Genomic DNA, 13,885 nt, shown 5'->3' with positions numbered 1-13,885 from the left:
TCTGAATTTACGGTGCGGCGAGGAAAATGGTGCAGAGATCTCGCACGATCCGATTGGCCAAGAGGGAACGCCACTCAAGTTAGGACCCCGCCCTCCCGGCGGGACGGCGCCTCAGCTGACCGGTCAGCCCCGTGACAGGGTAGGGGTGGGCCTCACTTGGCGAATGGTCGGTTCCGTCAGTCACTCCTGCAGCGTCCCGCCCAGCCTCCCTGAATCTCACCTGCCGATTGGCTGCGGTGGTCGTCCGTCAGCGCTGCCTGGTGGGCGGGGCGCTCGGGGTTCTCTGTCCGACGGTGCGGCCCGGCTCGGTGTCTTCCCAGGCGGGCGTCTCCCCAGCGCGGCGGCTCGGCCGGCAGTGCGGCGGAGATGGGGCGGCGCGGCGGGGCTCCCTGGGACCTGGAGGTGGCGGTGCTGCTGTTGACATCGGCTTGCTTCGTCGGTGAGCCAGCGTTGGGGGGGGGGGAGAACGCTGCCGCAGGGGGCGGGCGGGGGGTTGGGGTGCGGAGGGACGTTGTGCGCCTCAGCAGGCCCGGCCGCACCGGTTGGAGAGGGGCGCGTGGGCGATTGCGGGGGGGGGGGGGGGAGAGGGGAGGGGGCGAGCTTGGCGTGGGGTGGTGTTGGTGTTGGTGTTGTGCGTGTGACCGGGGGAGTGCGTGTGTGTAGATACACACCGTTTTGTTACCTTGTACGCATTTTGCCGTGGCCGGAGGTTTTCTGTCAGCCGTTGTCAGCCAGGCTCCCGCTCTGCACGTCAGGCGGCCAGGCCCCGTCAGTAGTTTCCAGTCAGCCTTACCTCAGTTCTTTGGTCTAGGCCCGCGAAAGCTTTTGAGAGCCGCAGCTCGCCTGAGATACCACACTTCTACGTTTATGAAGTGGTTAAGTTTTCCTGTAGGTGGGTGGGCAGCAGTACGCAGGATGAATTGCGTCTGGGAATTTACTCTCTGGACTTCACTGAATCTGTGGCCCAGTGGGGTATCGTGGTCAAGCAGTTACCGCGTGTCTGAGGAAAAGGCTTATGTTCCCAAGTTCAAATTCAGTTTTGCTTATTGAGAACTTGCAAGGCAAACTTAGTAAAAAAGGGTAACGCTCTAATTTTCTGATTCACCCAAGCAACCTTGCCCCAAGTACGCCAACTTGTCATAAATAACGTGTGTGGCTGCCTTGTAAGCCTTGTGGAAAATGAAAGGAATGTGTGAAATCCTATAGATTGAGCAAAAACACTTGCAGCAATTTCATAAATTCCTTCGTAAGCAAATTGGTCTGGAAACATTTCCATTCTTCCAAATGTGGCAACCCATGCTTAAAATTGATAGCAGGCTATCCAATGAACACATACCAATTTAAAAAAAAAAAAAAAAAAAGTCTTGAATCTCCATATACATCTGTTGGTTTGGCCCGTTTCCTTCCTTTTGCCACCCTTCCCTGACCTGCGTCTCAGGACTTTGTTCCTTTAGTATGTTTATCATAATATAGCTCAGGTTTACTGTCAACATTTGTATGCATGATCACTATCCAGGCTTTAAAACAGCATCTTCAAGGTCACATTGCTTAAATTAATGTTAGGGAAGATTATAACTGCACAACACATCAGTTTACTATTGCATTGTTTTTGTAAATAGCCTTTAGATCTGCAGATGCCCTGGAAAACTATTTTATATAGCTGCTTAAATTGGTAACTAATTTTCAGTGATCATATGAGTAAATACTTTTTGTTGTTGTTGTTGTTTTTTTAGAGGATTGTCTTATTCATGTAATTTTGGAGTATGTAGTCAGACTGATTATATAGCCTTGTATCAGATTAGTTTTCTTGTAGAAACATACACAGATTGCACATTGGGGTGGGTTTGTCTGAAGTTTTGCATTGTGGGTGTTACTGCTTATATTCAGCAAATACATTTTAAAATTTATTTAGGTAATTGTGCACGCAGTATTGCAGTTATGCTTAAGTGACTTAAGTGACGGGCTTGTTTCAATCTACCTTCCTATTTTTATTTCATGGAGTGCTCTCTGACTTTATTATGCAATAAATTACTGTCATCATAATACAGATTAGAAATAATGCTTTTAGTCAATTTTGCTATTCAAGGTAATGAGGAAGAGAGGTAAGGGGGAATGGCAAATAAGAGAAAACTCAAGATGAGAAGTATTACAGACTGTGGCTTCACACTATCAGCTTAGGTCCGGTACAGCCTCTGAGGAAGAAAAACATCTCACAATGTCATGTGGTTGAGAAGGCAGAGCAGAAACACCGGAGCTGTTCTGCAGAAGCCAGATTGTTCCTGGCAGTACTCTGTTTAAGCCAGCACCGACCCTGCTGATCCTCCTGGCTCTTGGTTCAGTGGCTCGGGCTGTTGTCTGCATGAAAAGAGGTGTCATGCCAAGCAGTTCTGGAAGCAAACAGAACCATGTTGGTGCAGAGCTGCTTGTGAGCTAACAGGATTTTGGAGTCTGCCTGGCTCTACTGAGAGCTTTCCTAGGTCTGAACTGGAACACTGCTCGCAACCTGCTAGTGAGTACGCAGCAGAGTACCGTGCTGTTGCTTGAATAATTGTCCTGCTTTTGTTAATTTGGATTTGTCCATCCTTAGTCATTGCTGTATAGAAACCTTGTGTTGTATTCCAGAGCATTAAAATGATTGGTTCTCATTACTTGTGTTACATAAATTGATAGGTCTGAGAGGGAGGAATAAGGAATCTTACAAAGCTCTAATACGCTTTTTTCCTGTGATGTAAGAGAAAGGGAAAACTCTGACAGCTTTTTTTGTTTGTTTTTAGGTGTATGCGGTGATGAATTTAGCGTCTTACGATCACCTCAGTCAGTTGTTTTTCGAGACGGAAGTTGGCCCATTCCTGGCGAGCGGATCCCAGATGTAGCTGCATTATCCATGGGCTTTTCTGTTGAAGATGTATGTTTTGGGTCTTGATTTTAAACTGCCTCTAAAACTACAGACCTGCTCACTTAACATGCAAATCTTCCCGTCATGTGCTGGAATATAGAAAATACCATTCTGTTTGTCTTGAGGAACGCATGACTTGTCAGAATGTGGTTTCCAAGCATAGAGCTATATCAGTCATATGAGCAGCAAAAGGCTGTGCTAGCTGGCTAATTTGAATCATCAGCTACAGAAGGAAGCAAGCCCATGGAGTCTTTACTGTGATATTCTTCAGTTCCTGAGACCAAACTACGTGCTAGATCCCCCCATCTGTAGTCACATACGGAGGATCTGTAGAAACCACTGTCATTTCTTGCCTATGAGCTATATCTGTAGGGCTCTGCTCTTGGTTACTCTGAAGATTGTGAGAAATGGCTTGGGTCAGCAAGCTTGTCTGCTGAGCATAGTTAATAAGAACAAATAAACTGAATAGTTAGGAAATAATCCAAAGACTTGAAAACCTAATTTGTGGTAGTGTTTCCCAAACTAGGTTTTTGAACATAGCTTTAGTGATGTTTAAAGTGGGGCACATGAGTAGGAGCCCTTGGATTGATTCCATCGTGTGTACTGAATTTTTTGCTGGGCTTTAGCAGAGATGAGTGGCTGTTGAAGCAGTTCATGAAAGCTTAATAGCCAGGTGTCTCTAGCGGCGTCTGTGTGTGGTCAGATACTTAAAGCTACAAGCTGGCATATTCTCACAATGCTGATGAGGGATACCGGTTCCCATTTCTTCCATACTGCAGCTAAGCAAGAGGTCTGCTAGCTCTGGTTTGAATGCAGGTCCATTTAGCTTGTGTTTTGGGATTTGTCTGAAAACATCTTGCTGTCAATGAATTATGTTGTTTTGTCATTAAACTAATAACAGAAATTCTAATGAGTAGTACTCCTAAGAAGTATATTTTTATTATTTTATTGAGGAAAAAGCAATACATCAAATGGTATTGTGTACACTGCATGTAAAGACACCCAGCAAAACAGGGATTTTGGGCCCATTTTGAATGCTAGACTTTTGGCATACTGGTCATCTGGAGGTATAACGTGGTTATCATGGAAAAAAAGTGTTTCAGTATTCACTCTGTGCCTTTGCCAAATTTTGGGATTCATTTACTGTGATGGGTCCATAGCATCCTTTAAAAATAGTTATCTATTAGTGCTATTTCAAATCCTAGAAGCAGGCAGGGAAGGAAGTAAGGAAGTGCTTAAATTACTCTATTCAGTTAAGACCTGAAACTGAAAGTTATCAGCATTGTCACTAAGGCAGAGATCACTGTGTAGGCAGCTTCCAACATTGTTGTGGTGAATACTGCAGGGGCCAAACACTCATTTTGCAGTTTACATCAAGGCTGTAGTCTAGGAACTTAAAACTGACAGTGCAGTATGTGTACAGTAGACAATTTAAAATTCTTACTTCGTTACATTGGGGATTCTCAGAAATGATCATTCAGTATTCCTCCCTTGTTAAGGCAAGATAATACAGAAGCCCCTTTTTCATCCCTGTTGATGCTTTAAAAGGTTTTTCTTTTGTTTCTTTGAGGTGATACAGATCATAATGTCAATGGCATTTAATTCTAAAATTCAAATAAAATGGTTTCATAAAACTTAAATAAGCAGTTATGTCTTTTACACAAATTGAGAAATCTGTTTGAATTCATTCCAAATTGATGAATTTGTATTTTGTGCCTGATTAAACCAGCCAGGTAGCTTTCACCGAGCTCTTACTGATACATAACTGTGTAGTAAGCTACTAAGTAACTTTTTGTGTTTCTATGCAAAATACTAAATTTTAGATTAGTAGGCTGTTGGTGTGATTGACACTCCCCCCTCTCTCTTCCACCTCCCTATCCCCACCCCTATTTCTTTCTGGTACTGAAAATATCAAAATGTTAAGTATTTAATGTGCCTAAATCTGTTTCTGTGGTGTTTTGTGAATGGGAGGGGGGGTTGTTTGGGGTTGGGATTTTTATTTTATTTTTAAATTCAGCTTTCACTTGTTAAATACAGACTGCGATATTTCTAATTTAATTATGGGAAATAAGCCTTGATATATCCAATACGTATAATTCTTTCTCAGGGTAGACTTTGCTATGAAGTTACTTGGAGCTTTCAAACTAACAGTTTCTTCATGATTAACTTGAGATAGCATTATTCAACATGAAAACATTCTAGTATTAACTTACTTTGCCATGAAATTTCCAATAGGAAACCAAACAGAGATATCAACAAGACAGTGAGTTATTTTGCTGTAATGGTAGGGGAGGGCTCCTCTCTTTCTCCTTGTGAAATACAAGCTTTTTTACTGTTTTGTAATAGGACCTTTCCTGGCCTGGGCTTGCAGTGGGTGATCTGTTTCACAGACCACGAGCTACTGTGCTGGTAACAGTGAAGGGAGTAGACAAGCTGGCATTGCCTGTGAAAGGGATTTCCTACCCTATTGAGAATGTGAGTATCCATATTTGGAACTGGTGTGTGATTTCTGTGACTCTGGTGATCTAATGAGAAGTACATGACTCTGTACCATAGCCCTTCATGTTCACTTATTTTTTATTTGCTTGAGGTTCACATATTCCCCTAGAATGATGGATCAGGCTGTATAGATAAATAATCCAGTCAGACTCCTGTACAAGGTGAGAGGCCTTTAAGATCAACCAGGCAGAGAATCCACTGCTTCCCATGTTAACTTGTTGATTCACAGTCAGAAACATTAACTTTTACTTTTTTTTGTTTCTGCTTTGTGTGTGTGATAGCATTTTATATGATGATGATTCTTTGATGTACTGTATTGCCCTCTAAGCAGTTTTCCTCAAGTACTTGAACGTGAAATATAGCACTTTGAGACACAATTTGACTATACTGTATCAAAAAGAAAACAACCAACAACATTACATTTACCTGCCACTGTCTGTCTTTGCTGAGACGCTTTTCTCACACTTGTCACATCATGACACAATCATTTAGGTTTGAAAGGACCCTGTGAAATCATCTAGTCCAATCCCCTGAACAGAGCAGGCTGTACAGAACTGTGTCCAGTTGGGTTTTGAATATCTCCGCAGATGGAGACTGTACAACCTCTGAGCAACCTGTGGCAGTATTTGACTACCCTTACTAAAAACTGTGTTCAGATAGAGTTTCCTGTTTTTAAACTTATGCCCGTTGCCTCTTCTCATGTCGTAAATGTGTCCACACACATTTTAACAGGAACACAGTAACTTAAAAAATATTGGTAACTGTACACTGTCTAGTCCTCCTTTATAAATACATTGTCTGCTTTAATCTATTTTGCTACATTATTGGACCAGTTCTTCATGTTGAGCTGTTGTTTGTCCAGCCTGAACCCACAAACCCTTTTCAAATAAGTTGTTTTTCAGGTTATTTCTAGTTAGTTACTTCTCCTTCTGCCTGTCTTGGAAAACTTTGTTTTGCACTAGTTCACCATGCTTTTTGGTTCTGTGCGACTGCTGTGCTCCTGTTAAGAATTATTATCTATCATTTTATTATTTCAGTCAAACTGTGGAATCATCAGTGACAGTGTTAAATAGTGTTTTGTTTAATATTGATACCCTGTTGCACACCCCAAGATGAGGTGATGAAATCACTTTTGCAGCTATTAGGCAGGCTTTTAATCTGTTTTAAAATATCAGCATTTAATTGGAATGTTACATGGCTTTACATTGAACTCGGGTCAAATTCAGCTTAACACAGATCTACTTTCACATCGTCTTTCAAGCACAGCTCACTAGTTCAGGCACAGTTACGTGTTGGCATTGCTGAAATGGTATCTGGACCAAAACTGATTTAGGATTGTCTGCACTTCAGTGTGTAGGCATTGCTAATTTGCAGAAACCTTAAATATACGTAAAGAAGTCTTCAGTCATATTTGCACTTGTAACTTTGATAAAGTTCTGATGTGTACATGATACGTATTTTCTTTATTTCCCATTAATAGAAATTAATATTCCTAAACTTTAATTGTTTCCGTTAAATTGCTGCTGTGTCTTCAAATGAGCTGCCCGAAATGTATGCTGTCAAAGTACTGGTTCTCCAATATTCAAGAATAGTTTCAAATGATCATCAATGAGTCCATGTTCAGGACTGCTGTGTACAAGTTATCCCAGCTTACAGGCTTACTAAAATTTATTGGAAAAAAATATTTTTATGCTCTTTAACTAGTGAATAGAAATGTGCCATTCTGCTTCTTTTTAGATGAAACCCAGAAATAAGTGTTTAGAAAAACTAACATTTTATTAGTTTGCCAGTAATGGAACTACACCGTGCTAGAATTTATTTTATTCTTAGCAATTTTTTTATATGGCTCTCTTCTTTGGTGTTTCAGCAGTTGATCTTTCTACTGATCTTTCTGCTTTCATTCATCAGTTTTCTGTGGTTCACAACTTTCCATTTGCACTAGGATTGGTTTCCGCTTTTGTATTGCTTCTATATTTGTTGGTCTTGCTTTACTGATAAACAAGGCTATACTCTTAGCTTGAGTAAGCCTCTTAATTACACAATCGTGGCCACTTGGAGTTCTTAAAAAACATATTGTGTCCACCATATATACAAATAAATTGTCTGCTTATAGATACACAGTTGATGTTTCATTTTGCATATTGGCTCCAATTATTTGTTGTTATCACTCGGGAAATATTTGTACTCTTTGCTCACAAAGAGGTTGTCCTATTTTTTCCAGACTTCTGTAGTTAAGCAAATTATCTCCTTTTATATTATTAGGCACTGTTTTACCCAAAAATCTAACTCGATTTTGTCTTGTAGGCTGTACCTTTCAGTCTTGACAGTGTTGCAAATGCTATTCATACTTTGTTCTCTGAGGAAACTCCTGTGGTCTTGCAGCTGGCCCCCAGTGAGGAAGTGAGTATTGCTTCACTGCTGATTCCAGATGTTCTAAAGAGTAAACCTCTTTCCACTTATGTTGCTGGAGCAAACCCAATTGATGATATGAAATATTTTGCATTGGAGAGAGATTGCAAGTATGATTGATTACAAATGTGTGTCTGAAAAAAACTAGAAATCAACCTCTGTTGTTATTAAACCATGGCTATTCCTGCAGAGAGTGTACATGGTGGGCAAGGCAAACTCCGTATTTGAAGATCTTTCTGTCACACTGCGCCAACTGCGGAACCGCTTATTTCAGGACAACTCCATTCTCAGCTCCCTTCCTCTCAACTCCCTCAGCAGAAACAATGAGGTAAAAAACTTTAATCAGTGGGAACTTTATGTTGGTGTTTTTTTTTTTTTCCCCTAATATTCTTAGTTAGCTTGTGCTTTTGCTTTTTTTTTTGGTTTGGTTTTTTTTTTTTTCCCCTTGCTTTACCCAGGAGAGCCCACTCTTAATTTTTTCTGACTAAATTCTAGGAACTAAGTTTTAAGTTTTTTTGTAAGTAACTTTATTGAAAGAGTAATTTCCTTCTAGCTTATTTTGATGTTGTAACAGACATTACCTGTTATAAAATACTGAGACTTGAAACAAAATGAGACTTCCCTAACTTTGGTTTCATCACAGAAAATACCCCTCTCTTTTTATCTGCCCCTTCCTCTAGGTTGACTTGCTTTTTCTGTCAGAACTACAAGTCCTACATGATATCGCAAGCCTGGTAAGATTTTTTTGAAACACTTTCCCCATCTCGTGTCACAAACTTCAGAGATCTCCTTAAAAGTAGAGAAGCCCTAGCCAACATACTTTGCAACCAGTGATATATATATTCAAATGTGTCATCAGTTGGTTGCATCAGTTTAAATAATACAAATAGCTTGAGAATGAATCAGCCCTGTCACTGGCAGAAGAAAATAAGAACCTTAATCATCTGTAGTTTTTGTATTGTGTTTGGTGAGAACAGAGGGAATTCTGAATTGCTGTTTCTCCATACCCAAAGACACAAGAAATACTTAATGAAGAATTTGCCAGGGCTTTCCTAGTTTTCTTACTTGAGAAGTATAATGGTAGTTGAGAACATGTTCTTTGCCCTGTTCACCATTTTACTTCAAAATATCACCATAACATTTTATCTGAAATGACTGCAGTGACTTTTGTAGCATGAATAGTGACGGTGATAGAAGTGTTCCAATGGAGGGGTGAGCTTTTAATTCTTACGATCTTTTTACTAAGAAGCTACTGCCTTGTTGATGTAGTTCAGGTTTTGTTTTGGGTGTGGGGTTTTTTTTTTGTTTTTTGTTTTTTTTTTTTGCCTTTAAGCTGCAGCCCCCAGCTGCTGAAAGTAAAAGAAACAGTCATGGAAGAGCTCAGAAGTTCCCATTAGGTGAAGGGCTGGTGGACAGAAATGAGGCTTTTGAGAAAATGAGGTAGAACAACTTGTTCTTGTCTTGCAGACTAGAAATGCTGAGCCTAAAGTAGATGGGAAGATAGGAACTGATTAAATTCCTTGCTTTCAGAGACTGTTCTTTTGTGGAGGCAAATGTGAGTGCTGCAGCTTCACACCTGTAGAAGTGCAAGAATATCACTGCTCTCCTTTGAGATAATTTGGATTATGTCGGTTGGATTTTATGGCAATGGTACTCCTTAAAGTAAACTACTTTTGTATACAGGCAACAGCAAGGTAGAAGTTGCAACCTACTTGGTTTCGCAAGGGCCAGCTTCAGTGGAGGGAATAATAGTATCCAAGTATTGTAGTTATGTGGGGTTTTTTTTCTCCAAGTTTTATTTTTATGGTAGTTATATAACAAATATTCTGATGTGAATAATTATAATGTTTCTTTTTATTAGAGCTCTATATTACATGTATATAACATCATGTTAGGAATAGATGCTACATGATGATCATTTGCTTTCTTCTGTAGAATAAGAAAAGACACAATTGTGGACGTCTCTAGTTAAATTGGCAAGAAATACCACTTCCTAATCAATATGGAATATGACTGTGGAAAGTGAGGCTGGATTAGTCCCAGCAAACTGATTTTGTGAAATGTATTTTTAAAGTAACCTGTATATGAATTAATTTCTTTCTGCCCTCAATGGTGTGCCAAAGCTGTCTCGACACAAGCACTTAGCCAAAGATCACTCTCCAGACCTGTATTCTCTGGAACTGGCTGGTTTGGAAGAGGTTGGAAAACGATATGGGGAAGACTCTCAGCAGTTCAAGGATGCTTCTCAAATTCTTGTAGACTCTTTGCAAAAGGTACAGTCTACTTAATTAACAAAACTCACAGTAATAGTAAGGAAATAGTCTTTTGTGTTAACTACAAGGGAGTTAGTTTATTGACTGTCTTCTGCTTTGAATTGTCACTTCATTAGTGATGGCTTAACTGATGCTTGTTTTTGTTTTTTGGTTTTTAAAACGTAGTTGTTCAGTTATAAAATTGAATGTTACAATTTGTCACTCTGGAAAGTGTTGACATGATTCTACAATGTGTTAGATATTCTGTGTAAAGGAGTATGAATATATTGAAACTGCATATCAGCATGATTCAATATATTTGTTTTTCCTAAATGGATATCTTGCATTTAAAACTGCCAGTGTGTCTCTCAAAAACTGACACGGGGAAATTTGGAAATATCTTTATCCCAGGGTACAGTGGTTAGTTTCCCCTTGCCCACAAAGTTGTATAAATCTAAATTTCCAAGACTCTAAAATAACTACTGTTCATTTATCAATAAGTTCAAGAAAGTTATTCTTTATCAAGTCTTATGTAATCATTAGATAAAATCTTAAAAGCCAGTCACTTTTGAGAGTTTCAAAAGCATGATGGAAAAGTGTTAAAAGCACGAATTTGCTAACCAAAATAACTGTTTTCTTTAAACAATACTCTTTCACTGAATTTCACTGAATTTTTTAGAGTTGGAAGGGACCACAGAGATCATCTAGTCCAACTCCCCTGCTGAAGCAGGATTGCCCAGAGCATGTTAGAGCATGTTACTCAGGACTGCATCCAGGCGGGTCTTGAAAATCTCCAGAGAAGGGGACTCCACAACCTCCCTGGGCAGCCTCTTCCAGGGCTCTGTCACCCTCACCGTGAAGAAGTTTTTTCTCATATTTGAGTGGAACCTCCTATGTTCCAGCTTGTGCCTGTTGCCCCTTGTCCTCTCACTGGCAACCTTTGGCCTCCTTGCAGTTAAGCAAATATATTTAAATAATAGACACGTTGGTCTTCGGACCAGATTAAAATATTCAGGTTCATAATTTCCCATTGAAAGGCTGAGAACCTAAGTGTTTTGTTGAAACTGAGAGAAGTACAGCTGGAAACTATATGGTGATGAGCCTTTTGTGAAAGGAATGAAAGAATGAGTTTCAGCCTAGAAAGCAGTCATAAGCTACAGTCTGCTGAACAGTGTTCGAGAGGTTTTAAAGAGATGTTGTAAACCAGGTGAAAGTTGGCACTTTCGTAGTGGAATTCTAAAATAGTGTAAAGTTTTACAACTTTCCGTAAGCTTCTTATTCCTGAAGCTGTCATCTTATGGTTTAGTTCACCTTGCTAACAAAACTCTACTTAATTCCTGGCTAGAGTGTAAGTTTTAAATTAAATCACTTTTCCTTTCCAGTTTGCAGATGAGATGTTTAATCTATATAGCGGGAATGCAGTAGTAGAAGTGGTGGCTGTAAAGGCATTTAATTCTCCCCTCACAAGGAAGACTCGCTCTATTCTCCAGTCTTCAGAGGTAGTAGATGCACATTTTTCTATATATAATTTATTAAAAGTGATCCATCACTTCTTCACTTGAGCATAACTTTTTTTTAAGGACTGACTATGATTTAGGCATGGGTGTGAACATGTCAGCTTACCTGTCTTGATCTTCTTTTAATCATATAGTAATTTCGGTTGAATAGGGCCTCTGGAGATCATCTAGTCCAACCTACTGCTCAAAGCAGGATAAATTTAGGAGTTAGATCAGGCTGCTCAGGTTCTTGTCCAGCCAAGTTCTCGAAAAGTCCATGGCTGGAAGTCCCACAGCCTCTCTGGACAGCTTGTTCCAAAGACTTAACCACTTCCACTGTGAAGACTTTTTTCCTTGTCTCATTAGAATTTGCACTTCTGCCATTTTCTCCCTAGTAAAGTAGTGCATGTGAGTCTTGCCTCCTGGGTGCGGAAAAATTGTTTTCCTTGACTTGCTGCCTACACTCCAGATGCAGTCCCGGATGCAGTTGCCTTGCATCATTGCAGGGGCACGCTGCTGACTCCTGTTCACCTTGTCCACCAGGATCTCCAGGTCCCTCTCTGCAGAGCTGCTGCCCAGCTGGTCAGTCCCCAGCCTGTGCTGTCACATGGGGTTATTCTGGCCCAGGTGCAGGGCTTTGCATTCGTCCTAACTGAATTTCTTGAGGCTTCTGTCAGCCCATTCTTTTGGATTCCATTAATGCCAGTCACATAATTGTGCCCTAGCACCAGAATTGTCTAGACAAAAACATATCTCTTATTCACATTTCTCAGATTTTTGATGTACTCAGAATGTGTTTTGTATGCAAGCTAACTTTAAAGTAATACTTTTTTTTTTTTATTACAGAGCAAAACGGAAAATCCATATAACCTTGCCTATCCATATAACTATAACTACTCTGTAATCTTCAACATTATTCTGTGGATGATGATAGGTCTTGCTTTAGCTGTGATAGTTATCTCCTACAACCTCTGGAACATGGATCCTGGGTATGACAGCATTATTTATAGGATGACAAATCAGAAGATAAGAATGGATTGAACTGCACTATATTTTGGCGCAAGGAAATGATGAAGAGTAAGGTCTCCTTTACACTGTATGGAAAACAAATATTCTGACATGGTTAATTGTGGATTTTTCTTAAAGGTGTATTTATTTCTAAGGTTTTTTTTTTTTCTTCCCTCAAACCTATTTTAAATGTTAGTAGTAGCACCAGATGGGATTTAGAAATTGAAATTTGCTTGTTTAAAAAATAAAAAGCAATCTCCAAAGTAATTGTTATTAAAGTAATATCATTCCATTCTTTTTATCATGTAACATGAGTTTTTGAAATGCCCTGTACTGCCTGTGACTGTGTGCAAAACAGATAAATTGAAATTATGATAGCAACATGTTGTTTGAAACTTTTACACTGGAAGATTAGAAATTATAGCTAAATTGTTGTGTTGTATATTATGAACCAGTTGTAAATGTTTGATGTAAATATTTATAATGGCTATATGTAACTTCAGAGAGGATAGTAATTATTCTTTAGTAAAATACTAAATATGGAAATATTTCTACAAGACCACGATTCTAGTGGCACAAATGGCATTTTGATCTCATGTTGATGGCTCAGATGTGAGCTGTAGACAGAAGGATCCTTTACCTAGAACTTCAATGATTTGGAGGTAAATAACACTAGTGTGGCTGGTCTATACGGTGGAGAGTCTATAAACATTGAAGTAGCACCAGTCTGATCATGGTCTAACGTCACGTACAGTTGAAAGTTCCTATTATGATGCTTCATGTTCCTTCCATTTGTGTTGATGTTATTACTAAAAAAAAATAATCAATTCTTTTTGATGATAAAAGTGGACCAACACTTGATTTAAATATACCTGGATTATAGTCCTGCTTCAATTATTCAATAAAACAAAGAACAGTTGTTCTTGAATGCATTTATTCTTTGTGGGTTCATAGGTGTGGCTACTTCTACTCAGTAGTAGCTCAGCTGAATAGAGTAGGTGCCTGCAGCCTCCTATATGTGACAGTGGGCCTACGTCTGTCTGTAACAGTTTTTAGTTTTAAGTGTCTTTCAGAAGCAAATGTTGAAAGATCACCTTGTATGGATTAGTTTTCCTAAACCAAATAGTGAGTGTAGTTAAAACAAGCGATTAATCTCTGACTTGAATCTCTTTTTAGAACTACCTACTTTTCAGAAACTCGTTTGCTCTTCTGGTAAAAGGAGTTCTTCCAGACTACGGCAATGTGAATGGAAACTACTTTTTTTTATCTTGTTGTCCTGTAATGTGCTTAACTTTCCCTATTGTTAGGAGAGATTTGTTCCACTT

The 13,885-nt window shown here is 39.5% G+C and overlaps 1 protein-coding gene across 1 annotated transcript; it reads left to right on the top strand.

The window, feature by feature from the left end:
* The first annotated feature begins 272 nt into the window (after positions 1-272).
* On the top strand, positions 273-13,486 carry ATP6AP2 (ATPase H+ transporting accessory protein 2). The gene is made up of 9 exons (XM_074151504.1): positions 273-439; positions 2,775-2,905; positions 5,243-5,371; positions 7,700-7,795; positions 7,995-8,132; positions 8,485-8,538; positions 9,928-10,077; positions 11,439-11,555; positions 12,399-13,486. The coding sequence occupies exons 1-9, from the start codon at positions 367-369 to the stop codon at positions 12,591-12,593; spliced, it is 1,083 nt and encodes a 360-aa protein (XP_074007605.1). The 5' UTR covers positions 273-366; the 3' UTR covers positions 12,594-13,486.
* The last annotated feature ends 399 nt before the right edge of the window (positions 13,487-13,885 follow it).

The sequence above is a fragment of the Numenius arquata genome, chromosome 1, assembly GCF_964106895.1.
Source record: "Numenius arquata chromosome 1, bNumArq3.hap1.1, whole genome shotgun sequence".
NCBI lineage: Eukaryota > Metazoa > Chordata > Aves > Charadriiformes > Scolopacidae > Numenius > Numenius arquata.
The sequence above is the reverse complement of the archived record's forward strand: the minus strand, read 5'-3'. Positions and strand labels throughout refer to the sequence as shown.